This window comes from Porites lutea, chromosome 4, assembly GCF_958299795.1.
Source record: "Porites lutea chromosome 4, jaPorLute2.1, whole genome shotgun sequence".
Classification (NCBI taxonomy): Eukaryota; Metazoa; Cnidaria; class Anthozoa; order Scleractinia; family Poritidae; genus Porites; species Porites lutea.
In genome coordinates this window covers 2,215,001-2,242,639 of record NC_133204.1, presented here as the reverse complement: position 1 = coordinate 2,242,639, position 27,639 = coordinate 2,215,001, and the positions used below count along the sequence as shown (strand labels likewise).

Genomic DNA, 27,639 nt, shown 5'->3' with positions numbered 1-27,639 from the left:
GTAGGGTTATTTGCTATTAGTTGCATCAGTTGACCTCCGTCCTAAAGTTCGTAAATTTGTTCGGGCACAGCTCCTTGTTGCCAGTACTTGACTTTGTGACTAAATCTTTAAATGTTGTTTTCGCAGTCACAGCTTCATTTGAATAATTGGGCTTCTAAGGCTTGCTGCATGCATATTTTATAATTCCTTACAGCAAAAAGCGTGACATTGGTATTGAAGGGCAGCTGCTTCGCCAGTCGTAGTACGATTGCAGCAAGGTTCAGACAAGGGTGTCAGCTGCCTTTTATTCCTGTTGCCTAACTTGTTAATCTCACCGGACACCTTTCTCAGTCGGTCGTTTAATTAAGATGACAGAATCCAAAGCCCCTCTTCACCAACTGGAAGTAGGTGGCGAACCGAAAGTGAAGTCAGGGAAAGGAGCGTTTACTGGTTTATTTTTGGACAAAACCAAGCTAATAATTCTTGCTGTTGTAATCTTGGTCCTGTTGATTATAATAATTGTCTTAGCTGCAGTTCTGGGCCACGAACAAGCAAAGAACAGAAGAGACACGCCGGATAAAACGCGTAAGTATATATAAGTATTCACAAGTATTCAAGTATTCCGGCACTCGGCGATGGGAGGTATTTCAACCCAATATCAGTTTTCAAGTTAGAGGAGAAACAAAAAATGGACGAGTACTTAAATTATCCTTCAATGCTCAGTGCAATTAGCTTGTCTTATAGCGCCAGTCACTGTTTACCTCAAAAGTTTTTACTTTACTCATGATATTTTGTCATTAAAATTTGATCGTAGAATGGCTGAATGGTCACACACTTTTTATCCGTAACGAACACCCATGGGTTGTTCTGATTCGAAAAAAGAAAAGAAAAAGAGAGATTTGGAAGTCGATCGTCGAAGCCTCATAACTATTATTTAGTGTGCAGATAGATGGGGTGAAAAGGGAATGTCAGGAAATTAAAATTGGCATTTTTAAATTCAAAATTGTCGTTATATTATTTGATTTTCACGCAAAGGAGTAAACAAGCAGGTTGTTAATTTGCATTAGGATCATTCGAAATCAAGACTAAAGCACGAAACACTTCATCACTCTTTCACGTCGACTGAGCTTACAATTAACCGATCGGAAACAACCAGAACCTGAAACCGTTCGCCGCGCGAGGCTGCATCAATCACAAATTCTAACAAAATATAACTTGTGAGCATTATTTCCCAACATGTGTTTAATTGTTTTCTGCGGGCCCTTATCATGCTGTAAGTTTAAATATAGTTTGTACCGGCCAAGGCCCAGTCGCTACATGTCAGATAACGAGCCCTTTCTAAGTCAACAGGCTGTCAAAGCGTTAAGGATCAGTCGCGTATAGATGTTATGGTTCCTGAGTTTTATTCTTAAAAATCTCATGCTTATTGCTTTTAAATTCTATCTTCCGTTGTTGTTCAAGTACAGTGTTGTTCAACAGGGACCGCGCAGCACGTTTTCGAGTGGGGGGGCTAAAGAAGAATGCGTGAAGGAAATTTTTTTGGGGGGGGGGCCGGGGGGGGGCATGCTTGTGGATTTCTATTCAATTTCTCTAAAGTGACGGAGAATGTGAATAACGATAAAACTATTGATTTTTTCCACATCTTCAGTGATGTTGCTATCGGGTCTGAAAATTCACCATCACTAAATTGAAATATCATAGATTGTTATGTTATACTACTGATATCAACCTTTTATTAGAGGGTCTCAATGGGGTTAACCGATAGGCGTAAAACGGCCAAAAATTTAGTCGATAGCCGTAAAAATTGAAAAATTTTAACCGTTAGCCGTAAATTGGGTAAAAAAGAGTTAACCGTAAAAGTAATTGTTCCCTAGATTTGTTAATTTTAAGGGAGGTGCTTAACTCGCTTATGGTTGCGTTTTTTATTTTCCGGCTACTTTGACTCCGTACGCACGTTAGGCGAAAAGCCTTTTAGGTAATGACCAAGACCTAGGCTCCATTTCCGCCGCTATCTCGGGAAACTAATTTTTTCTATAGCGAAAGGGGGCTTCTTCCTGGGAATTAATATTTGCGATTTTCAGAACGTCGTGCTCTCGAAACACTAGTGAAACAACACGCAGAGCTGTTTGTAAAACACGTTGCCGATAAACAACATTTTCCTGTTTTTCTCTGACGCTACGGTAGACATTGCCATGCCTAGTCCCTGCATGTACGGCGTCTTGCCACGCAGTCTCGGTCAAGGCATTTCGGTGGCGAACTCGCTCGGACCACGTGACCAGAAACGCATTAGCCGCGCGGAATAATGAGGTCTACCGACAAGGCAACGACAGGCAGTCGTTTTGTACAGTCCTTCGCTATCATTAAAAACACTGGACACGGAAATTTTGTTATTGGCCTTTTTCACACGAGAGCTAGAAAGGGATTATCCAGACTAGCCTGTGTACAGTCGCCCCCTCCTCCACAGCTTTAGACACCCCTTCTCCGATTTTTTCTGCGGGGAGGTTGCGGCTGTACACAGGCTACCTGTAACGGATAATCCATCTTCCGTCTTTCAAAATTGACGGATAAAGTCAGGGGGATTGTTCATTTCAATATTAAAACTATTCCATTTTCAAATTGAGACGTATTACCTATCTGACGCGAATCATCAAACGGATAACCCGTCTCACACGAATAAGCCGTCTCTAGTGTGGAATGTCGCGCCCCGGCCTTGAGTTGGGCGTTCGCGTGTCTGCTTACTGTTGGCATTTCTATGTGTAAAATAATATTAGAAGTGGAATACTTTATAAAAGTATATTGATCTATCAAATGTGAAAATTTTTCAATAGAATAGCTTATTTTATCCCGAGATGATCCGAAGGCCTTTATTTTGCTTTAAAGATACAAAAAATACAGGTTAATTAATATTTAACTTTTTGAAACAAAAGAAATTAATTTTTAACTTTTTTGTTAACCGTAACTGAAAAAAATTAACCGATAGCCGTAAAAGGGCCAAAATTTTAGCCGATAACCGTAAAAGCCACCACCCCATTGAGACCCTCTTATTACTATAAATAAGCCAGAAATCCAACGATTTTGCTTGAGCTGCCTTGAACTCAAGGCTGTATAATTACTGAGCAATTATTGCACGAGGCTGAGTATGATATGAAGAGTTATGCAGATCGAGGGGGTTATCCGCCAAAGCCTAAGGGCTGAGCCCGGTGGATAACACCCTCCGAGATCTGTATATCTTCATATCATACGAAAGCCGAGTTCAATAATTGTTTAATTATTCATTCAAAATATTTACACGGCAAAACAAAACAGTAACTGAAAATAATTTAGTGAATTAAAATTCAATTATAGATTCAGAAAAAAGTAGCAAAAATTATGGAGAGTTTACTCACCAGATAAAGAAGGTTTTCCATTTTGTTTGGAAAAGTAATCAGAAATTTTAAGAGATCTCTTCTTTGCATTACTAGTGGTATGTGAAGTCTCGTCGTTCGTATTTATGTTGCCGTGTACCATGCACTTCTTTGTTCGTAATAACCGCCGGATTGAATGTTCCTTGATGACCAGAGCTATACACGATTCTGCGGTTTAAGTACTTTCGATGACAAAATGTTTTTAAAAACAGACCGCGTTCAACAAAACTTGCAATTGGAATGCTCAACGAGCCGTGAAGCCTGACATAAAAAGACGGACTTCGCGCTGATCGAGCTAAAATCAGGACGCACAATAACAAGAGAAACAATAACTTCATGATCTTCCAAAAATCAAGGTTGAAACTCATAATGTGTGAGAATCGCCCACTAAACTAAACCCAGTTATTACTTCGGATCGAAATTGACCAATACGAAACAACGCGTTTTCCTGAGAGGTTCGCAGGAAAAAGAAGCCATTTAAAAGACGTTTACCTCTGCTAGGTTAGAAGCGAAAAAATATTTTACAATTGTAACGACTAATGCTTCATTCTGTCTATTTATCTGCTCGTTTGTCTTTGCCAGTAACTCTGGTCACTTTCGAATTAACGATTTTTTGCTATTTTTCACTCCGTTACTTTTGTTAAATTATTTTTGTTAAATTTATTTTTATTCTTGCAAAAAAGTGGGGGGGCTAAAGCCCCCCCAGCCCCTCCCTCTGCGCGGTCCCTGTTCAAATATTTGAAAATGATCGGTAAAATAGTTACGGAAAAATTTTAACTGGGATAAAGTTATGTTCGAGCGATGTTTTTAAAAACTATTTTTTAATTCCCAAAAACGATTAATACCTTTTACTGACCTTTGGCACGTTTCTCGAATGTCCTAGTAATTTTTGGGCCCGGTTACCTATTTCACCTTTTCAGATCGCAGCTTTGCTGAAAAAAATGCGGAAAAAGCTCTCTATTAGGAAGGAAAGTAGGTAGCTACCTACTGGTATGGCGCCTGGTTTTTAGATTAGACCTCGTTAGAAGGACGGGACATAATGGCCCTAGAAACCTGCCTCAACAAGCAGGCAATATTTTCTAGTGTCACTGAGTTGTCAATTCGCGTTCCAGTCAGGGATGTTGTGTTGGGAAATTTCAATTCTTATATAGTTTCTATTGAGCATACAATTTACTAATAACTTCATTTTATGTTCATGTTCATTTCCATCCCAACCAATCTGTACTTAAAGCCAGCTGAAACTTTTTAAACAAATACGGCCGTTGATCTTCATGAGGTTTACCGGCAGTGCTTTACCCATTTTCAGTTTGCCCACAAAACGCTTTTGCCGAAACTCTCTTTATAGTGAACAGTTTCATGTAAGCGTATAGTGTCGAATAGAGAAACAGTTAGTTGTCTCTTTATTTCTAAATAACCTGCATGGGTAGACAACAGGCCCTGCGGTCCCATGAGTTTTTTGAACCGCAGCCAATTTAGTTAGACTTCGACCCCATAACCAGCCCAGTTTGATTACCCCAGAAGTGGAGCTTTTTTCCCCTAACCTGCTGGAGCAGAGCGTTTCATTCAAGTTTTGACAATGAATTTTAGAAGTTATGACAGAATGGAAAGCACTCAATTTCATTTTTTTTTTTGTCCTTTTCATTCTGAATTATGTATTTTGTTAACACATACTTAGCTGACAAAAAAGAAGAAGTGAGTCCTACACAGTCTACCGGTCCTACCACTCCCGGAACTGAACCATGGTGGCAAATCCGTCTTCCGGTGTATATCAGACCCAAGCATTATAACCTCATACTATACATTGATCTGAGTAAGCCTAACTTCAATGGCAAGGTGGATATTCTAACCAATGTATCGAAATCCACGCCTTATATACTCCTACATAGCAGAAACTTGAATTTCACCACGGTTAAAGTCCAGAAGGAATCTGGAGGTAGGTAGTGATTAACAGCTATTTTGTATGACAATATTTTAAGATATCCGGGTTATTCATAGATTAGAATACACGCGATGATATTCCTGAGTACCATAATCCTGGAAAAATAAGAACTTGTCTACTTGCCCTTAGCTAAGAATATTCGAGTGGATCTCAGTTAATTTCAACGGTGTCATGGAAAACGTGGACTGGACAATTCGCTGTTGTAGCCTTTTTATTTGTGGGATATTCGGGGTTGAAATAGGACGGAAAGCCTAAATGTATAACTAGAATTGATCCAAAAGGTCTAGATAGCAGCAACAATATAGATAGTCGTATAAACATAACAACTTTCTTTAATTTTCCAGACATGTTTCGACGGTACATGTTTCGGTACATGTTTCGGTACATGTTTCGACGGTACACTGAAGATGACGGATGTACCGTCGAAACATGTCTGGAAAATTAAAGAAAGTTGTTATGTTTATACGACTATAACTAGAATTCCTGTGCAAGGCATTTTAACACTCGTAGGGTTACAGAGTCTCTTATCTTTTTGATAGGACTATTCTTTGTTTTTGCTTTGGTTGCTTTCTTGTTTTTACTGGTTTATGTTGCTTTGTTTGTTTGGAAAATTTTAAATCCATCCTGCTTTGTTGCTCAATTAACATTTAGTTACCTAATTAACATTTAGTTACCTAATATTTCAGATTCAACCCCAATCAAGCGACACTTCAAGTTCGAAAAGAACCAGTTTCTTGTTATAGTGTTGGAATCATCTATTGATAAAGGCATGTATGTTATAACATCGGAGTTTTCAGGAGAGTATGCAGCTGACCTGAGAGGAATGTATAAGGCGTCCTTCAAATACAAGAACGGCACTGATTCGTAAGTGTTCTGTAAAGATTTATTTTTTATTATTCTTTTTTTAAAATTCATCACAGTAAACTATCTTCTCATCATGGTTAAACATTAACGCCATGGAAAATTTATTTAATATATATTCATAATAAATTTATTTTTGGTAATAGCAATAACGTTGTCGTACAAAAAAAGCACAAAAGGGGACTTAATATTTAGCCATTGAAATTAAATTTTGATATTTTACTAATCATGAAAAGCACTATTGCTATTCTAAATACTACTTCAATTTAACATTAACAGCGCTCGCTGAGCCTAGTTAGGTCACAGACGTTTTACAATACCCTGCTTGTACCATTTTACAGATTTAACTCTCTCGCTCCCCACCTGCCATCTAAACGCCTGCAAAAGGCTAACCATATAACAGAGATTTTAAAATGCCCTTCTGATACTATTTTACAGGGAGTTTGCAATGCCCTGCCTAGACTATTTTAAAGAGGTTTTATAATTCCGTGCTAATAACATTCACAGAGATTTTAAAATACCCTTCTTATATCATTTTACAGACGAGGTTTTATAATGCCCTTCATATACCGTTTTACTTGAGATTATATCGTATCCATTGTATCTAGTTATGAATTTAAGTTATTAAATTACTGTACATATGAAAAGTAAAAAAAGACTAGGCACTTGACTAGACAATTATGATGAATATTACTAAAAGAATAGGTTTTATTAACTATTAATTGAGGACCTCATTGACTATAGATCTAGCTGGACCTACAATTGTAGCTAGACCTGAACAAGGTCTAAGCTCAACATTATACACTACTTACTATGCAAGTTTTTACGAATAAATATATGGATTGCCGTCATTTTTTAATCATTGGTACTTTCAACACCGAACGTCAGGTTTTGTAAGTTTGGCATGCCCTTTCCGAATATTCAGGTCTTGCGGTGATAATATATACAGTCTCTTTTCCACTGCCACTCATCAGATCTTGTAGGTTTGACACTGGCTATAAGAGGACTTTATCCCCCTTCTTTAACAATTACAACTGTAGGCATTTAAATTTAAAATGATAATCTCTTTTTTTAGTATCATTTTATTGTTTAGACTTGAAAAACTATTTAATTTGCTGTCAGTGATAAATCATTTTGTTAATTGTATTCTTTAACTTTTTTTTAATAGTTTGTCGCATTTTTTTGACGTTGTAGCTATTTGAATTTCTATACACTTCATTACAATAACGTTGTCATACAAAAAGCAAAACAAAAATCAAAAAAGCTAAGAGGGCCTAATTTAGTAATAGCCCATTAAAATTACCTATGGATATTTAGATTATTCTGAAAACATTTTGTAGTACAGTATATTGTGTTAGAATGAAAGCAGTTGAGTTAAGAGAAAGTTAATAGTTGCCACCATAAGTACGTTTTATGCTTCACCCTCTCGTCCAATCATAATAAGTGTACGCCTCTGTTATTCCTATTTAGCTTTTTCTCTATTTGTTTTGTTGTTTTTGTTTTTGTTTTCATTTTTCCATAACAACGTTATTGGCTGATTAGGAGTATGCAATTTGTTATCCATTTGTATTTATGTCTATTTTATAAAGTCCATTCTATATACGGTTTACTAACTATTTTATTTTTAACAATAATTTTATTGCGCATTTTATGTGTATGTTAACTGCACTTTACAAATCGTAACATTTGTAAACATTTAGTTATAATAACTACAGGGTGTCCCAAAAGTTCGTTCCTCTAATTTCATGCGCTATAAATTTTGATCAAAACTATATTTTCACACGAAATTGCTAGAAGATGTTTATTTCTCTATCAAGTACATGTATTCAGAATTTCAGTAACTGGCATGCCCTTTTTGTTTTTTTATCACATTCTGTAGCCGTTGCGGCATGAATTGAGATACAGCGTGTAGACCCACAAATGATCCGTTTTGAGCATTTTTATCACCTGGTGCGCAGGATCCAGTTCAGCCCCCAAACAAAATTTGTTTACTTTAGGCAGCTGAAAAAAAAAAAAAAAATGTATATTTTGGGCATTCATCCAAAAAAGATAATCATCCCGGCCCCCTTCCACAGCAAGGCTTTTGTACTTCTTTACAAATTTGAAACAAGCTGGGCGTTAATTGGCAGACTAAGCAGAGGGTTTTTTGCCATCTCAGGGGCCTCTAATTTTAAAAATTTCAAACATTTTTTCACGACCCTTTTATTTGGCTTGCTAACTATGTGAGACTGAGTTTCCTTGTCGAGTCTCCTATTTTGTATCTAGCCTTCTTTAAAACTATTCTAGCTGCTTTATCCAGGGCTTTTGGTCTTCCCCTTAGTTTCTTGCCTTCAAAACCTTCATTTCTCCATGATCATTCAACCACCCAACATTCGGATTTTTCCAGTTTTTTTTAGCAATTTCTACAACAGATAAGCCAGTAAATCGAAGTATGCAGCTGAACGTTTTTCCGTTAAGGGGGTTTATCTTTAGTGATATTCACAAAAAATAAGGAAGGAGTTCGAGCAATTCGGACTATGAAATACAAAACATACTACTATACTAGCGCACGCGCAACTTTGACGCGGAAGAACACAAATCGAATATTCGAGTCAAAAGATGGCACAACAAGTATGAAAATAGTGAATTATATTGAAAGACACAACTTTTGTTGAAATGTTTTCCTTACCAAGTCCTATCGTACTGAAATACAGACTTATAAAGTACAGGAACGAACTTTTGGGACACCCTGTATAACATTGTTAAGAACTGTCGAACATATAGACAACGGTAGAGTGTTGTTTAAGTACTTATAGTAGTAAAAATGTACCACCGTGTTATTTATAGTTCGATTATTTGGCAAGTAATGTTAATCTTTCTCGTTAGGCATTTCTCTGCTACTCAATTCCAACCTTTAAGGGCTCGGAAAGTGTTCCCATGTTTTGACGAGCCGGCGATGAAAGCGACCTTTAACGTGAGCCTTGTTCATGACCAGAGTCTAATCGCGTTGTCAAACATGCCTATCTACAAAAGCGAGGTAAAGGAAGGCTGGAAATATGACCATTTTGAGAAAACAAAAAAGATGTCTACTTATCTAGCAGCCTTTGCCGTTGGTGACTTTAAGTACAAAGGGACAAAGACAGACAAGGGAGTTGATGTGAGTTAGAGATTTATATTTATTTTTTTATTTTTTTCAAAATGTGGTGCAATATGTCTGGCCATTAGTTTCCAAGTATTTAAGAAATAGACTTCTTTAGCTTGTATGTTTTGTTTTCTCAATGAAGGCTTCAGGGAAATTTATATGGTAAAATGAAATCAATAAAATGTATAAACTAAAATTTATAAAACAAATGCTGCGAACATATGCACAAGGGGAATATGGAATTTGATGAGATGATACAGTTATCTTGAGACGTATTATTACAAAACCTACATTGGGGAAACAAAACAGATAAGCGATATATGTCTATTGAAGGAAATATTAGTTTGAAAGAGAAAAATGCAAAAGAGATGATAACAATTCATTTACAATGGCTAAGGATGGAAGAGATTAACATGGATTAAAACGACAACTGTGATAAGAAAAAAAGACTTGTTATAATTTTAACAAGCTGCTGAGACTATGACGGATTTTCCTCTAATCTATGAAGCTTCAGGGTATGAGAATGACTTAAGAATATTTAGTATACATACTCAAATTCTTCACATTCGTTTTCTTTGTAGATCAGGATGTACGCTCGAGCGGAAGTTCTGGATCAAGTGGACTACTCATTAAATGTATCAAAGCAATGCATGGCGTTCTTTAAAGATTTTTTCGGTGTTGCTTATCCGTTACCAAAATCAGGTGCATTTCTTTTAAAACTTAAAGGGCGCTTTCCAAAAGTCAGAGCTGGCAAGGCCAAACCGGTCACTTTGAAAATGCAGTAGGCTTTTCCATGGGTTTTGCTGGTCGTGCATCACTATTTTAGGATTTGACTGATCTGGCTGAACAGTTTTGATAAAAAGTGAAATTCTGACTACGACGGAAATGGTCCCGCCTGTCAGTTCTGACAAATGAAGAGCGCCTTAAGATCGAGAATAATGATCAAGAGTCAGTCTGATCTCAACGGTAACGTTTAATGCATTCATTGTTTCCTCAGACGGAATCGGCCTACCCGTGTTTGGACCAGCAGGTATGGAGAACTGGGGCCTTATCAAATACCGAGAGACAGGAGTGTTGGTCAAAGAAGGAGAGACCTCATCATCTTCACGAGAGGGAATCGCAAGATTGGTTGCACACGAAGTAGCACATCTGGTAAAGCCAGTGTTATTAGTTTTGTTAAATAAGTTGTGGTCATGTACGAACACCCATTTAGGTGACAGTCGACGAAAAAGTTGAACATAAAGTGCGATAAGTCAATGAAGCGCGAGCTGTAAATTACCATACAAACACGTCCCCTTGGAAAGTGGCTAAAGACGCCAATTTAGGATTTGGAAAGTTCTCTGGTAACCATTTTTCCTTTTTTTTATTTACTCATATCTTTTCTTTTTTTAGGAGGGGCGTGGCCGAGTGGTCAGCGCCTCGGACTCGCAATCAGGTGGTTCCGGGCTCGAGCCGCTTTAGCCACTTTCCTGGATTTGTTCTCGGTCGTCCCGAGTTGAAATCCTCGGCCACGCTTGTGAATAGCCAACTGATTGCCTCCTTCCAGTTGGGGTTTTTAATCCTTTTATGTGCACTTTCCACAATAAATAAGCCTTTAACCTTTTTTTTTTCGCACTTCTGCTGATTTTCTGTTGGGGATCCATTCCTGTAATCAAGGTCTTTTCCTATGGTCCTTAAGGAATATTTGAAAATTCTAACTAAGCTAAATTAACTTGTCTAAGGAAAATATTCGGTATGGAATATGATAGAACGTTGAAAAAGGTAAGTCTATCTCAAGGAATTGGACCTCGAATTGGTCCGCTGAATCATATCAAATTGCCCTTCCTTCCTTGTACATTATTAATGGCAGCTCCTTCTAAAACATTTTTGCAATTTTTTTTGTTACTTGCTGTTTCCAGTGGTTTGGTGACCTTGTTACCATGGAATGGTGGAGTGATCTTTGGCTGAACGAAGGATTTGCTACCTACGCTGGTACTATTGGTGTGGATCATATTCATCCCGATTGGAAAATGGTAAGTGGAATGTGACTGAGCTCTTAAACATAAGATTACATAGCACACTCGAGCTATATAATTTATAAAACGTGCATTCGAATATTCATATCTGAAAACCGAACCGTAGGCAGTCACTTTTCATCCCTTTAAGTTTGGGAAAAACTTACGTGGATGTTGTAGAATCAAGGAATCAAGGGGAGTGGTGGGCGGGCCGGGGTGTAATTAGGGACTTTTAGTTACTTATTATTGAAACCGGTGGATACTTCGGATTTAAAGAGATGGGTATACCGTCGAATGGGATCAAAAATCTGAAAAAATCCCTACCACTCCCAACAGAAACCCCCCTTCGAAAAAAATCCCTGAATCAAACATTATCCCTAAATGCCAAAATTTGCGTTTGCGACGATAATTATAAAGCTAGGCAGTTAAAACGATGGAGAAAGGATTGAAGCCTTTGTGGATAGAGCGGTTTTCATTTGAGTGTCGAAAAGTAATTGGTTTTGCACTTTCTACACGATGCGATTGGCTTAAAAGATTCGCGCCACCTTTTCATCCAATCAGAAGTAAAACCAAAGCCAATTGTGACGCGCTCGCATGCATTTTCCCGCGCTTTGCGTCAGCCACATGTAATTACTTCGAGTTTTGATTGGTTCAATGTATTGTCTGTGTCCTATGTGATTGGCCAGAGTAATTACTTTGGTTTTGGTTTTACGACACTCAAACGAAAACCACTCTATACTGCACCCCTGGAAACATTGAAGAGTATTCTATAACCCGTTTAAATTAGAACAGATGTAATCAATGTATTGTTAAATACAAGAGAGAACAAAAAACGTAAGTGAGTATGGACTGTCCAATAAGGAAATAAAAGTGGCCATGTTGGATTGTTGGCCGGGTCAGTTCCTTTTCTGAAGCTCCAAAATTGTTTTTTCTTCTGTTGAATTAGCCGCAGCTTGTTCTTTCATCTCCAATAAAGTGAATAAAAAAGAGAGAATTAGAACACCGCATATTTCGATTTTTTTTTTCACTCGTGAGTTTGGGTAATGCAAGGCTGCGTGATCCTGAAAGCAGCTCAGTTGTTTGTGCTTCCTCAATTTTTGCAGCTCAATTGCTTTTCCTTTAATTTTCTCTTCACCTATGGAATGGCAACTGGCGGTCATTCAGTGTTTCCAAATAGAGTATCACTAAGTTATTTCAACTATTGAGAGCTTTATGTCTTCGTCCTAGGTTGACCAGTTCATAGCTCGTGCTGTGCAGGATTCTCTGGATCTTGATGGACTGGCAAGTTCTCACAAAATCAGGATACCAGTAAATGACCCTCTGAAAATCGGAGATGTATTTGACGCTATATCATACAAAAAGGTGTGAGGAATGTACTCTTGAAAATCAGTAAATTATTTCGCCAACTCTTATTTTTCTTTCCTCGAATTCTCGTTGTCCCTTCCGTTTTAGGTGTAATAGAAATGTTAATAAATTAAATGAATATTTCTCTACAGCATACGAAAAGTCATAGCAGGATAAATTTAAGGTGAAAATTTCTTGACGGATCGTCCTAACTTGCTTATCAACGATGTTTCGCATTTTTCCCCACGGCATAGCAATGCAAAAATCTTGGAAAAATGCACTGCACAAGAGCCTCAGTGGCAAGGTCGTCAGTTCATGCTTTGCTTTTGAATGTCGCTGACTCACTGTTTCTTGGTTTTGTTTAATTTAATTTTGTTTTGTCTTTTTTTGTTTATATCTGTTTATAGGGTGGTTCTATCCTGTTGATGCTGCATAACTTTTTAGGAAATGCAGTATTCCGTGACGGACTCAAGGTGTGTTTGTTTTGGTTGAAAAAGTAAAGGAATTAAACACGTTATTCTCCTCCTGACAGCTCTTTGGAGATCTACAGCACGCGTGCATACATGTATGTCCCCTAGCTCCCTTTGTTGTACGCGGGACATTGGCTTCTATTCTTCGTATGAGAGGATCTGTCGATTGTTTCGAAGCAACGGAATAATGCATGCACAAATTAACTGAATAGAAACTGCACAGATACGCGTCATTGTCCTCTCTTGACTGAAGACTAAGTCCCAGATTAGTTGTAAAGAAACATTAGTGTTAAATTCTCTGAATCTTTCCATGGTGAACAATTAATCTCGTCACCTTTATCCCCATAAATGCAAACTTTTAGGTATATCTTAGTCTCGTTTAGTTCTTTTCTTTTTTTACATTCAAACTATTTACTAAAGTACTTTGAACATGATGGACAACCCTTGAAACCTTACTAACTTAGCTTTGATTTTGTATTTGTTTCTGTTCATTTGTTTTATCTAGCGGTATCTCAATAAACACATCTACGGTAATGCAGACACTGATGATTTGTGGGACGCAATGGTTAAGGTGATTACTAGTCTTATGCTTTGTATTCTTTAGTTAATATAACCTTAACTTGACTTCATAAAAGCAACGGAATGAATGAGTAATATAAATAATCAAATTAATGATTAAATATATTTAATCAATCGTACCCTAATGATGACCTGGTCTCGAAAACGTTTGAATTTTTCTTTTTTAAATATATAGTACATTTTTAGTTTTTTTTAAAAGTTTAATCAACTTTCCGCTTTTTTTTGTTATTTTCAACAACCACCTTTTATAACGTTGAACTTCTCTACAACGGCCACTTTGTATACAACGACCGTTGAAGAGAAATCGACGTTGTGAAGCGGTGGCCTTTAGTGGAGGCCAAAACATTCTCTTTAGCTCCTTGTGGTTTTCTTGATGCTGTGCGTGGGCCATATAAACATAAATGTTATAACATTAATAGCATCGCGACGTAATTGACCAATCAGATCAATAACCAGAGTATAATACTATGAACGGACTTGATACAACTCACTTTGACTCTGAAGATGACTACCGCACAGGTTGTCGAAACGTCAGTCACTGTCATCAACAACAGTCCTATTCAGGACTACGTTCACCCGGACGATCAAACTCAACCTACTTTAGAAATGCCTCCCTGTTCAAACTTTTCACAAAGTAAGTTATGTTTATAACTTGGAGAAATGTTACGGAGAAGTATGAATAAATTGTTCATTTTACCGTCAGGCTGCAGGAAACTCGACTGTCAAAAATGTGATGGACACTTTCACAAAACAGATGGGATATCCAGTGGTCACCATTACTAAGTCTAAAAAACCGAACACCTACTTGGCGACACAAGGCCGCTTCTTGTATTATAGAGATTCAAAGGCGAACTATTCCAGTTCCCCATATGGGTAGGCAAAAATAGATACCATAAAATTCCGAATATAAGCCCCTCCATGTATAAGCCCCTCCAAACTGGTAACGCAAAAAAACCTCCGTTAAATCGCCCCTCCAAACATAAGCCCCCCCCCCCCCGGGGGGGGGGGGTGTACTGGAAAAATTGCCCTTAAATACAAAGTAAAACAAAGAAAAACGGTAAATTTAATTCCAACTCAGAAGTCTAGCCTAATCGATTTTGAAACGCAAATTTCACTCCGTAGATAAGCCCCTCCGAATATAAGCCCCTCCAAAAATAAGCCCCTCAAAAAGGGCCTTCGAAAAATTTAAGCCCCGGGGCCTATTTTCCGAATTTTACGGTATTTATATGTATTTATATTAAGTTGGTATCCGATCCCCTGGTATGGGCAGATGACATCGTTATGTCCACAAACATGAAAACTTTGTCTAGCTGGCCACGCCACGTTTGGATACAAACTCGTTTGTGAACCGTGTAATAACTTCAAACTGAAGTAAAGGAAGTACTGTTTCATTTCTTTGGTTAATTTTTTTTTTAATATACAACCACATAAAGAATTTAAACCTACGCTCTTGCATTACATTACTCCTGAGGGAATCAAGCAACAGTGTTTTGTGCGTTATCATGATATTCTGGCGGTGGTGGAACTGCGTTATTGGTATACAAAGTTAGGTTGAAAGCAAACTAGAATGAAAAAGTTGAACAGAATTTTTCTCGTTCCAGGATAGGGAATCCAAGACAGTTTTGATTCTGGAATCCACGGCGTGTATTCCAGATTCCAGGTACCGGATTTCACTGAGTCTATGTCAGTGGAACTTAGGGTCTGGATTTCAGTCTTTGGTAGGATTCTGCTATTCCCATAGCTGTATTCCGGATTTCAAAGCCCAGTATTCCGCATTCCACAAGTATCATTTTTCCTGATTCCTGCAGATTCCACGATTCATCCGGATTCCCTCACATGGGGCGAATCAGCTCGAATCTTTCTGTGTACATTACGTATTTAGAATACCAAGCGGCTGAATGATTTCCATCTGTCATGAGGTTTTTACGTGGTTTTTGCTTTGTCGTAATGCAGGAAAAGACTCTGACTAAAATGGTTTAGGACCAGTAATTGGGAAAGATATGATGGCCGATCCGGCTACTTGTTTAAGTTTTTAATACTCATGATCTCATAACTCCTTTCCTTTTACATCATAGGTACAAGTGGACAATACCGTTTTCGTACTTCACAGGAGCTAGCAGAACCACCAACCCTCCAAGCAAGACTATGTTTAAGATAATCGAAGGCAATCAAAGTAAGATAGCCTTTTTTTTATTAAACAGTGCTTCTTACAGATGGAAAAACGTTTTACTTATCATTTGACAAATTTGTCGCCGCCAGGTTAATGATAAGTAAATATGACAAAAGTTGACAAAAAATACTGTTTTTTTAGTTGAAATTTCTTGGGATGGAAGCGGATGGATTAAAGCAAACATAGGGCAGACGGGGTTCTATCGGGTCAACTATGACAAAGGCACATGGACTGAAATAGGATTGCAACTCAACCATCATCATAAGGTAACTATAATCATAACATTTTTGGGGTAAAACCAGACCGAACGAGCTGGCATCTAATTAAAAATTATTCCTCAAGGCCGAATAGATTCTGAGTCAAAAGCTTCGGCCTCATGGTCCATTGACTCAGAGGCCATGAGGGCGAGAGGAATAATTGCTTTAGTACTGAAAATCCAACTAGTTGGTCAAAAATATCGAGACGAAACAACTTTAGCTAGCAAAACGCGATTCAGCCGCCATTGTTTTGGTTTTCAAAGCCGGCCCTTTTCGCTACTAGCGGGTTATAACATATAGCCTAAAAGTAGCTCAACCAATCAGAACACAGCATTGATGATAGACCATTGGTTGGATTTTACTAAATATAAATGGTTGATCCCACAATGAGCGATTAACTTTATATAGTTACCCTAAACTGATAATCTATTCGTTACTTTGTTTCGTCATTTAGTGATAACATTATGCACTTCTTTTTAGCAGTTGTTCAAAACATTTTTGGAAAGACTTCCCTTCATAATTGTTACAGGTTTAAAAAAAAAACGAAGATATAAATTAAGGACTAACCCAACCTGGTAGTCACCCGCGGTTTACCCTATGGCTGATACAGTAACTGTTCTTCAAACAATTCTTCTTCCGAACGCGATTATCTTTTAGTGAACTCTGATCAAGAAGTCCTATATTATTATTATATCAATATTAAAATAGATTAAAAACACCTATTACTTTATTTGCAGATATTCAACGCAACAGATCGGGCCGGGCTCATTGATGATTCTTTTAACCTAGCAAGGTAAAAGAATGTTGATTTCTTCAAATTCATACTATCTTAGGTGAAAACAAAAGTCCTATCAATATCATTTGCACTTAATATGACTTTTCTAAATCTTTTGAATCCTAATTTTACATTTAGAAGGAAAATATATGTCTACTTATTCATTTTTATTCTTTTCTTTTTTTAGGGCCAACCTTCTAAATCACACTGAACCGCTTACCTTATCCACGTATCTAAGCAAAGAAGAAGATTATGTTCCCCTGTTAGCAGCTATGAGGAAGTTTTCAGCAATAATGAAAATTCTACCGCCCACTGTACCAGCTTACAAATATCTTCAGGTAATGGTTTTCACCAAAGAGCCATTAGTAGTATAAAGTGCACCGGCTACTCCAGTTTTCAAGGCAGGAAGAAACGACAGGGGCCTTTTTCGCGGGCTTATCATCTTATTACGATAACATCACGTGCTATTCTCGTAGTTTAACCATGCAACTTTAACTTTAAATAATACTACTCAGTTCAGAATAAAGACAAAATGTGATTACTTATATAATAATGAGTTCCACATTCAAATAAGCGCTTCACTTCGAAATTAGTATCAGTCCTTCTCGCTTCAGAAAGCTGAAACACTTCAAGGGCACCAGTATCAGAGCTTTAAGTAGCTTATGTCACAAAAATCCAAAATAACGGGCTACCACTTCGTAAGGTTTAAGAAGCCGATGTTCTTCAACGTTAAATTTCACTGCTAACCACTTAGCGTTTTATCTGAATCATTACTGTTGATTAAATTCTCAGAGATTCGTTAGAGAGTTAACCAAATCCCAATACGACTCACTTGGAATTAAAGATCAGGGAACGCATTCAGAAAGGTTCGTGGAAAATTTATTTTACTACATAACCAGCATAGGTCGCTTCCTATAAGGATAGTAGCCAAACATAAGCCCGCTCTGTTGTACACTCAGTTTTGTAACAACGGTATGGTGGTCTCTGATTGGTTACCAGCCTTTTTAACGATTTATACTACTTTTGTTGATTTCGTTGTTGAATGGACATGGAAAAAAATGTGAATAATGTGGAGAAACTTCTTTTAGGCCCGTTGAATAGGATGAGATCGCCATAAAGGTGAAAAAAAATTTGAATTCAAGCCATTTCACTATATAGGCAAGAGCGATGCTTCTCTTCAATTAAGACTGTTTATAGAGACAACCATATCAGAAAGTCAAATTAACTTAAAAGTGGTGACTTAGATAGAAAAAAAAGGAGCGGAGGCATCCCTCTTTTAAAATAGTTCTTTTTTTAATTAAGTTACTTTATTATTCATTCAAAATATTTCTCCGTTTCTGGTTGGCTAAAAGCGCATGCATTAATAATTCACCATAACCAGCTTCTCTTGACCAAATTTGAAAGAACTTTGCGATTAATCAACCGATGACGTCAAAAGTGAAAGCACAGTTGCAGGTTAACGCACCGTCAACCGAGGAGACCTGGGGACGAGGTTGAGTTGTCTTGGTTGTGAGTATACTGCGGAACATTTTACTCGTTTCAGGACGAAGTATTGTCTAAAAACATAGCAAAAAGAAAACTCGATAGACAACATCTGCTATTTGGAGTATATTTGCAGATCGGAACAGCCTGTATTTTCTAAAAATCCACTATCGAGATGAACTTGACATCGACGAAGGTAAGCATGTTTTAACTTGTTTTTAAACTAGGAATTATTTTGAATGAATAATAAAGCAATTAATGAATTAGGCTTTCGTAGGATATAAAGAATTAGGCAGATCTTGGAGGGTGTTATCCACCTTAGCCCGAGAAAACAGCCGACATTTTGTGATGCCACCACTGGTTTCCACGCAAAGGAAAACCAAATGAATGGTGGAGTCGCGAAATGACGGCTGTCTTCTCAGGCTAATTAACTTGTGGCCCTCCCAGTAGTGGACACTTTTCAGTTCGAATTGGACTTTCAAAAGTGTTGGCTTCCTTGAAGAGAGAGGGATAACCTGGGTACCTTGAGAAAAATTCAGAGAAGAAAACCAGCATCAAGGCCTCAAATGACGTCGTTGCCGGTACTTGAACCCCGTATGTTTCGAACCCGAGCTCCAGTGGTCACCAGAATTGTCGGTGGGAAGCTAATGCTCTCACCACTAACCATGCACTACAACATACCTCTTCCCCCAGGTCCTGATCTAAATTCTTGTATGTTTTCTTCTCTTTGCTTTTCTTTTAATAGGCTTAAGAGGATCCTTTTAATTAATTCCAATTGTGCAGCAGGCTTGGCAGCATGCCTGAGAAATATGACGCAGATGTTTGGCGATTGGATGGCAGATCCTGTGAAAAAACCGTGAGTTTTGTCTCGTTTTAATCATTCAATCATACCGCGTGTCTATTCATTACATATCATAGATGATGTCAAAATTTAAATGTAGTAAGAACAAAGGATCGGAATGGCAACCCAAACACACGCGAGTGTGTCTCCGATGTTCTTACTTTTGTGACCCCCCGACAGGAAAGTCAAACAAAGTAAGTTTAAACGTAAAAACATTACTAAAATCTTCTTAATCACTCAGACTGTTGCGCATAGATTTGGCAGTCTTCTTTTTTAACACGAACAATTCTTTCGAAATAAAATGGTTACTTTGACCGGTATTCCTTTCAGGGTTCCAGCAGACCTTAAGGCTCCAGTTTATCATTATGGTGTATTAACTGGAGGCGAGAAAGAATGGGACTTTGCATACAGTCAGTTCACTAGCACGAATGTTGTGTCGGACAAACGGCTTCTGCTCCATGCAATGGCGGGCGCGCAGGAACCATGGCTCATTGAAAGGTTCTTTACTTCTTTTATTAAATCACCTCATCAAACGTGGGCTATTCCTTCGAGTTCAAGTGCCCATCAATATGCCTTTGGCATCTAGAAAAAAAAGGAGCCAAAACAAATTTGGTTCACCAGAGGGGGCCAGTGGCGCCACCCTCATACCTTACGGCTAACGCCAAGCTTTTGACAGGGTTCAGGGTCGGACTCGCGCTGTTAGATCGCCCGGTTACGTTTTATGTGGCTGGACAAAGGTCCTTTCACCTGATCGTCCTTTCACGATTCGACAAAACGAGAATCCAGGTTCTAGCTTTCCATCTATGACGTCATTAGCGTGGATCCACAAGATCCATCCTGCAACCCCGATTCTTTACTGACTTATTGTACAGATCTAGGTGGACTATACAGTTATTTGTGGCCGAAACATCCAATATGGATATTCTTCTAGCATCAAGCAAAGTAGGTGAATGCAAAAATTTATTTTACCACTACACTGATAAATTTGCACGGGATTACCAGGGTTAAAAATCCTTTTTTTTGGATTTTGCATTCTTTGTTCGAGAGATCTAGTGACTAATAATCTGGGACCAGAAAAGTATTTTTAATTAGGATTCGCGAAGAGGGTGCCGTTGGGTTGTTCATAGTTACGTCGTGTCACTGATTTTAAATCATGTGTTTTCCTCTTCTATCTAATACAATGATTTTTTATTATTATGTTATTGTCTTTTTTTTTCCCTCACACCCCAAATAAAATTTTTCTTTTTTACAGTTGTTGTTAGATAGCTCTTTTAAAGACTTTTTCACTCATGTGTTTATTACTTTTTTCTTGTTTCTACACATTTTCATTAATCATAAGCTATAATCAGTGACAAAAGTAACTGACACACTTTTCTAAAACGCGCACTTTTATTAACAATTCCATTCATTATTTAAGAAAGCCTTGAGGGCTTAGAATACAATATTCGTTTGTGGTCATTTGATGGCAGCGTCTCAAAACCTTTGTCCTTCATCCTAATTAGACCTTTTTTGTCTACTCTGTCACAGGTATCTTAATTACGCACTGGACCCTACGAAAATCGGACGCAGCCACACCTATTATGTGATTTACTCCATTTCTGAAAGCAATGCCATGGGCACTAATATCGCATGGAATTTTATTCAACTAAACTGGGAAAAAATAACAAAAATGTGAGTACAGATGCCAGCCAAATATTGCAACTGTACATGATGTACATGTCAGAATATTATGTATTTATAGACACTCACACCGTTTTTATTTTGGGTCTTTTTCAAGTTTTTGATAAAGACCAGTTAACGAACATTCATTGAAACTGCTGCAAAGAGCGCCTTAAAATTAGGAAACTTACCAAATTTAAGGGCGATACGTTATTAAAAGTGAGTGAAGTTATTGTCGCGAAATTTACAGACGTTTTTATAGTGGCAGCTTGAAACTGCTCCCCGCCAACAAACGTCCGTAAAATTCAGATTCTTGCCGAGCTATATCTTCGTTTATTTTCAAGAAATCAAGTTCAAATTTGGCACCTTTAATTATTATGACGTTCTTTTCAGCCTTGTTGACGCACTTTCGCAAGCAAGTGGTCCTAGTAATTGTTGAAAAAACCGTAGAGTGATCTATTGTTATTATTATTATTTTTTTTAACTGTGGTTTTATCCCCTAAACTTTCATACTAAAATATTTCGATAACACCCTCTTGAAATTTGTTCAAACTTTGCAAACACATCGAACAAAGAATAAGACGAATCCCTCGTGAAAATAAAATGTCAGAAGTACGTTCCTATGAAAACTTCGATGTCAGATATCAGTTATGTAGTAGTCTAGTCATAACAGTTTTTCTCGAAAACTGTGGTGACTGTCTTGCGATAGTTTTGTTACTTGAGACGCGATGGGAGTTACTAAAAATTCCAATCACGTCACCTTAAACAGCTTTATTAATTAAAATACCTGCGAAAATCAGACCCTTGAGTATATCCTAGCCTCCGAAATGTTACGAAGTGGCTTTATTAGTGTTGCTGGCACCTGTTAACTATAAAGACTCTTCAAATAATGAATATGTCTTAACTTAAACATATATAGTATTTATATCAGAGTGTCTGGGTTATATACTGGATTTTTTTAGCTTCTTTTGTATCCAGTCGATTTAAATTTTCTTAAAACATAGCCAGTCTTAACGTCTTATTGATGCTGACAGTTTCGATGACTGTCAGCCATCTTTATCAAAACTTGAAAAACATTAAAAGTGTAAGAAGCCTTAAATAGGCTTCTGAAGGTGTTAATTATTGCGATAAACGCGTAAAGTCACTCTGTAGACGCCCCCTCCCCCCCTGGTTTGGGGGTGGAGATCACTTGTGTCCATATGGGAGAAAGCTAATAGGCTCCCTCGTCCCTGTTCATAATGTTTTTCAAGTTTTGATAAAGATGGCTGACAGTAATCGAAACTTTCAGCCTCAATAAGACGACTGGCTATGTTTTAAGAAAATTTAAATCGACTGTTTAACTTCACTAGCCTGATGAACTTCTTCAAGAATTCATTTGTATCCGTATATCCTAGGTTTGGAGGTCCATATAAAACATTGAGTGGCTTTGTTCCACTTTTTTCCAAGCGATTCTCAACAGAGTACCAGCTACAAAAGGTACGAGAAGTTTATCACCTGCTTTTCATACAGCGATTTCTTAAATAAAATCACCAACACAACCGTTAAAAACCCTTACTACGATCATGATAATAAACAACAGTCTCATTAAACCGACTTTTTGCATTGGTTACGAGACGGACACGAGCTTAATGAGAACAATCGCGCTAAGTTAATAACTTATCTTTCAGCTTTTTTTAATTGTTTTGTTACAGTAAGTTTAATTAGTACACAAGGTAGCCAAAAAAGGGGTATCTTATTAGGCAGGATAGTTATATTTCAGTGCTTGCAATTTTTTATGAGTTATAAAAAGCAATGGAAGGAAAACGCTCTTAAAAGACATTTAAGTCATCGCAATGTGAAAACACTGAAGTAGCACAAGAAATAAACAATGAAAACCGTACAAAAACTTTCAGCAACTTCTTGATTCCCTGAAAACGTTATCATTATAGTTTTATTTTATTATTTATTTTATTTTATTTTTGTTTGGGGGGGGGGGGGTACGTTTAAGCTAATCGCTAGCAAATTCTTTAAGTATATGTTTTCGCGTAACTGTGGAGAAATGTACATCAAGTAACTACTGCGCCCTTCAAGCGTACTAGTTCAACCGTAGTTGACGCATGATAGCAATAAATTCAATTTTTTTTTCTTTCAGCTCCAGGATTTTATCGCTAGTGTAGTTAAAGGTGGACCTTTATCATGGAGTGTTCAACAGGCCATAGAGAGAGTCAAAATTAATATTCAGTGGAGAAAAACAAACGAAAAGGATGTAGAAAAGTGGCTGATGGACTATTTCAACAGACCCATACAACCAACCTTCGGCCCTCCAGCAAAATGAGGATATGTCGTTATTCAAGACCTATATTTAAAAATTATTCCTCGAGCCCGAATGGGCTCTGAGTCAATAGCCATGAGGCCGAAGGCCGAATGGGCTATTGACTTTAGTAAAATCTAACTAGTTGGTCAAAAATATCGAGAATAAAAAAATTTTAGCTAGTCAAAGCCTGCTCTTTTCGCTACTAGGGGGCTATAACATATAACCTAGTAGTAGCTCAACCAATCAGGATGCAGCATTGATTATAGACCACCAGTTGGATTTTACTAATAGCTAATATTGCCAGAATTAAGCCACGCGTCAAGATTTCGGGGCACATAAGTGTTAGCCTAAGAAAATAGCCAACATTTTGGGGAACACCTCTGGTTTCCCCACGAAATTTCAGTTTTTTTCTTAGGCTAAAAATTATGTGCCCCGAAAACCTGATGGGCGGCTTAATTCTGCATGTTATTGTACCATGATGACTTTCTGTCTGCCTCTACGGCGACCAGCTGCAGTGTCGCAGTAAAAAATCTACCCGTATGCTAAAAAAGAGGGGTGGTGACCAAAACCTCTTTCTTCAAGACAATCTCGTTCCCAGGTTCTTTCTCCTAACTCCCCTTTCTAGCTCCGTGGGGCGGGTAGGAGAGAACCCTGGTAACGAGGTTGTCTTCACGAGAGCTTAGTCTGTTGACTTAGCTCTACACGCCGTTTGTTTAATACCCAAGGGTTTGTGATCTACTGCCAAATATATCATATCAATTAATCTAATTGCACAGTTATAACGTGACAGCTTTCTTTCTTTATTGCTTGAAGATTAAGTTTTTTTGTGCCATTATTTAGAATGTAAGCAAGCTTTTGCATTTCTTTAAAACTGATTTTGTCAACTTATCAGTGGTCTGACCTTTGCCCTGAGTGGTTTCGTTAATTTCTTATTTAATTTACGGAAAACTCCGCGAGCGAGTCCACCAGTGTGGGTATTGCCTAGAGGACGACTCAGTCAGTCGGCTGACTCAGACTTTTCAGCTTTGCTATGTACTGTTGAAAAATACTGTAAGATCTAGGCCAATCTCGTTTCCAAATTACGGAGTGAGATCTGGGAACGAGATTAGGTGCCAGGCGAGAGCCGGTAGCCCGGCTGCTTATCTTATGCATGTCTTGTGCGGTGAAACGCCATCCCGAGGAAAGGGCATAGCAGAAATATAATATTGAACTACATTAAAAACTGAAATTACAACATACAAACTTAGATGAAGACGAATGGGAGCAAAAACATTCACCGCCGTAGAATGACACAAAATCCTCTGCCATTCAAAAAGCTGTAAATAACACATTGCAGCTGTAGTATGTCCCATATCATCCTCCTCTTCTCTCAATCGTGCCGTCAGAACATTATTTCATCCCTGACCAATTTGTTACCAATTATTTCTGTCGTCAGACATTTCATTTTAACAAAACTTAACTTGGCTATTTGAGTAGCAATAACAACTAGAATTACTAATATTTTAAAGAATTACTTAAAAGTTGAGTTTACTGGTTAAGTATTTACTAACATTCAGCCTACTTAGAAACTCATGCGATCGTACATTTCAAACAATCAAATAAACGCTGGGACTGAAATTATAAAGCTGTTGTTTACAATCCTCGATTAACACCTGCCGAATTAAGGCGGAATTTATTTTTCCTTTGCGCCCTCCATTGACGAGTTGAAAGCAACGCATTGAGAATCTGTTTAAATACAGGCAGCACAAAATTGCAATTCATTTCTCTGTTTAAAGGACGACAGGGTCGAAAATTTGAAAAGGTCTCATTTATATCTCAGGAGATCAAAGTATGTTTTAGTGTAGGTAAACATTTCTTTCTTTTCACGTTAAGCTAGTAGGCAATATTCTAAGGTTTCAAATTTTATTTTACTGATTGTTCCATTCGTTACGTAGTCGCAGAAGCAGGAGCCTGACATAGTATGTAACATTGCTTAAAAAGCGTTCGAATGTAAGGTTGGGCTGCCTGTGATTTTTGAAATTGGTTTGTTTTAAGAGGAAAGTGTACGCCTTCTGAAGTTGTTATATGCCTTAATATTACCTGATTTCAAAGGAGAAGTTTGTCATGCGATTGATAATGCAAATGTTTGCAATCCGTTGTGAAGCAAGACAAACTGATATAATATAAAATCATAATTCCTGAACTTCTCCTTGCATTTCTGGGTGTTAAGAGTCTATGACTGTTGTAATAACACTTTTGTTCATCTGGATCAGCTGGATGAAGAATCGTGAAGGGGTGAACAGGGATTTAGTAGATGACACCGTTGATATTAGCCTGGATACGGCTGGCGTACCGGAAAGGTCACGCTACTTGCCATTTTCTTTGAATAACTAAAATGTGTTTTGAATCAATTAAATTATTAAAATAAAGGTTCTTTTTTTTTGTTATTTAAGACTATATTTATGCAATGAAACTCATTCCTATCATTTGATACTACGGATGGCAAGGATGGGCATGGATTCAGAAACCTGGAAAAGTTGGGCCACCTTTTTCAAGTTTTAATGCCGTAATACCTACAAAAGAAAACACCAAACAATATTATGGTTTGTATTCCCTGGTGAGATTTGTTTGATATCTTCTCCGTAACTCTACAGGAGAATTTTGTGTATGGGTAAAGGCGCTAAGTACCTCAGCACAGAATAATGGCCTAAAAAGAGCAATCATGATCCTCATCCGTAGCACCTTAATTCGACATCTTTTTATTGCCTCTTTAAGCAAGATGTATTCTTCAAACCAACCGCTCAAGTTCTTAAATGGCTCCGTGGTACCCTATGTATATCATAAACTAAGAGATCTCAGGCCTGGTTCAGACGCCGAACTTTTCATGAGCCGAACCTAATTCGAATAAAGGCCGACCCAATTTATTTAGACTGGCTGAATTGATTTAGACGCCGATTTAATTCCAGCCGAACTAAATTAAAAAGGAGAAAAATATTCATTTCGGTCAAACTACTTCCAAAATACGTTATAATAATTTATGCATTAGGTTCGGTACATGAAAAGTTCGGCGTCTGAATCAAAGCCTTTCCAAAGTCGCTCCAAAAGCGGAATTCCCGGCCTGGCTAGGCGAAACAGGCGTTCCTAATTGATTCAGACGCCGAACTTTTCATGTACTTAATTCAATGTATTAGGTTCGGCTCAGTGAAAAGTTCGGCGTCTGAACCGGGCCTTAAGTGCAGTCTCCAAATAGGGTGGAAAAAGCCCTTTAATTAACAACACAGCGAAAAAAACAGGACGTGTTTCGATAGTTTAGACTTTTGATTTCATTTACCAAGTCTGTGTTCGTAGGGTCAATAGGGTAAATAGGTATTGGCTTTCTTACTTATTTAGGCAGAATGCCGAGTTAGTTATGTCTGTCTGACGATCGGTATTTGCCCGAAAGTTCTAACTAGTTGTCGTGACTGCTATATGCGTGACAACTTTATGCATTAATTAAGTGTGCATTCAGAAACTCGATTTGACAAACCCGTACCCTTTTCAACTCTGGACCTTACCTAACTGAATCAGATTACCTAGGCAAATATTGAGTTACACTACAGCCGTTTATGTAGTACTTAACTGCTTCATTTTTAGCATTTTTATATGATCAAACATTAAGCTAAGGCCTTAAAATGTTGACCTTGACCAACTGATAACAGAAGGTTGAAATTATTGTTTCCTTTGTACGAATGAGTTATTTTCCACTTTGGTCGAGTCGTAGTGATAAAAGGAAAAACAAAGCATAACAATTTATGTCTCAAGGTATCCAGAAAAGAAAGAAATGTAACTTGAAAAGAAGTTTACTACCGTGGTTTACCTAAAATAACCTCAAATGTCTGTCAAAAGTAGAAGTCATAAAATCATCATTAAAAATAACATCTTCAGTGTTAGCAAGAGAGAATATTTTGATACTAAACTGGCGGTTTAGTGGGTTCTTAAGAGCCTTTTATACTACGTTTGCACAGCTGTTTTGCTCCATTGTATTGGCCCTTTTTTGTGATATGACGTATTGAATCTACTTTTATTGAAGCTTATTGTATTTATCGCATCTTGTGAGTTCCGGGAACCATGGTGGCGTTTTCCGAGAATTGCCTTAATTGCTCTGAGCATGCGCATGTAAATAACTTGACCAGAATGATAGAATTTGCTTCGCTTGCCAAAATATCTAGATGCAATTTTCTCTTAATTTAAGAAAGGCACAGAATTTTATTTAGTCATTCATCACTGGAAGATTCAGGCTTCAGCACAGAGAAAAAAGGTATATGAATATCGAAACTTTCAAATGTAAGTAAAATGAAAATAAGGTCTATTGAAATTGTTTCCTTATTTACTCGGTGAGTTCGTGCGTTAGCATGGCGAGTCGTCGCCAGCAAGGCAAGAAACATAATTTTGTCCCAAAGCCAAAAGAGATTACGCTGAGCATTTACATCTGGACAGATCGCTATCCAACTAA

At 37.7% G+C, this 27,639-nt stretch overlaps 2 protein-coding genes across 2 annotated transcripts in view; both read left to right on the top strand.

Annotated features, from left to right (window-relative positions):
* The first annotated feature begins 176 nt into the window (after positions 1–176).
* Positions 177–25,350, top strand: LOC140935224 (glutamyl aminopeptidase-like). Its single transcript, XM_073384764.1, has 21 exons — positions 177–564; positions 5,059–5,316; positions 6,009–6,186; positions 9,049–9,319; positions 9,886–10,006; positions 10,302–10,456; positions 11,203–11,316; positions 12,526–12,660; positions 13,050–13,115; positions 13,618–13,683; positions 14,395–14,564; positions 15,767–15,864; positions 16,003–16,127; positions 16,856–16,911; positions 17,081–17,231; positions 17,686–17,759; positions 19,121–19,231; positions 19,547–19,714; positions 20,744–20,887; positions 22,270–22,351; positions 23,007–25,350. Exons 1-21 carry the CDS (start codon positions 348–350, stop codon positions 23,187–23,189), a joined length of 2,943 nt encoding a protein of 980 aa, XP_073240865.1. The 5' UTR covers positions 177–347; the 3' UTR covers positions 23,190–25,350.
* Positions 25,351–27,494: 2,144 nt separating this feature from the next.
* Positions 27,495–27,639, top strand: part of LOC140935222 (uncharacterized) — a 14,705-nt gene continuing 14,560 nt past the window's right edge. The window contains exon 1 of the mRNA XM_073384762.1: positions 27,495–27,639. This exon is cut by the window's right edge and continues 581 nt beyond it. Coding sequence (XP_073240863.1) covers positions 27,539–27,639 — 101 coding nt within the window. The 5' untranslated portion in view covers positions 27,495–27,538.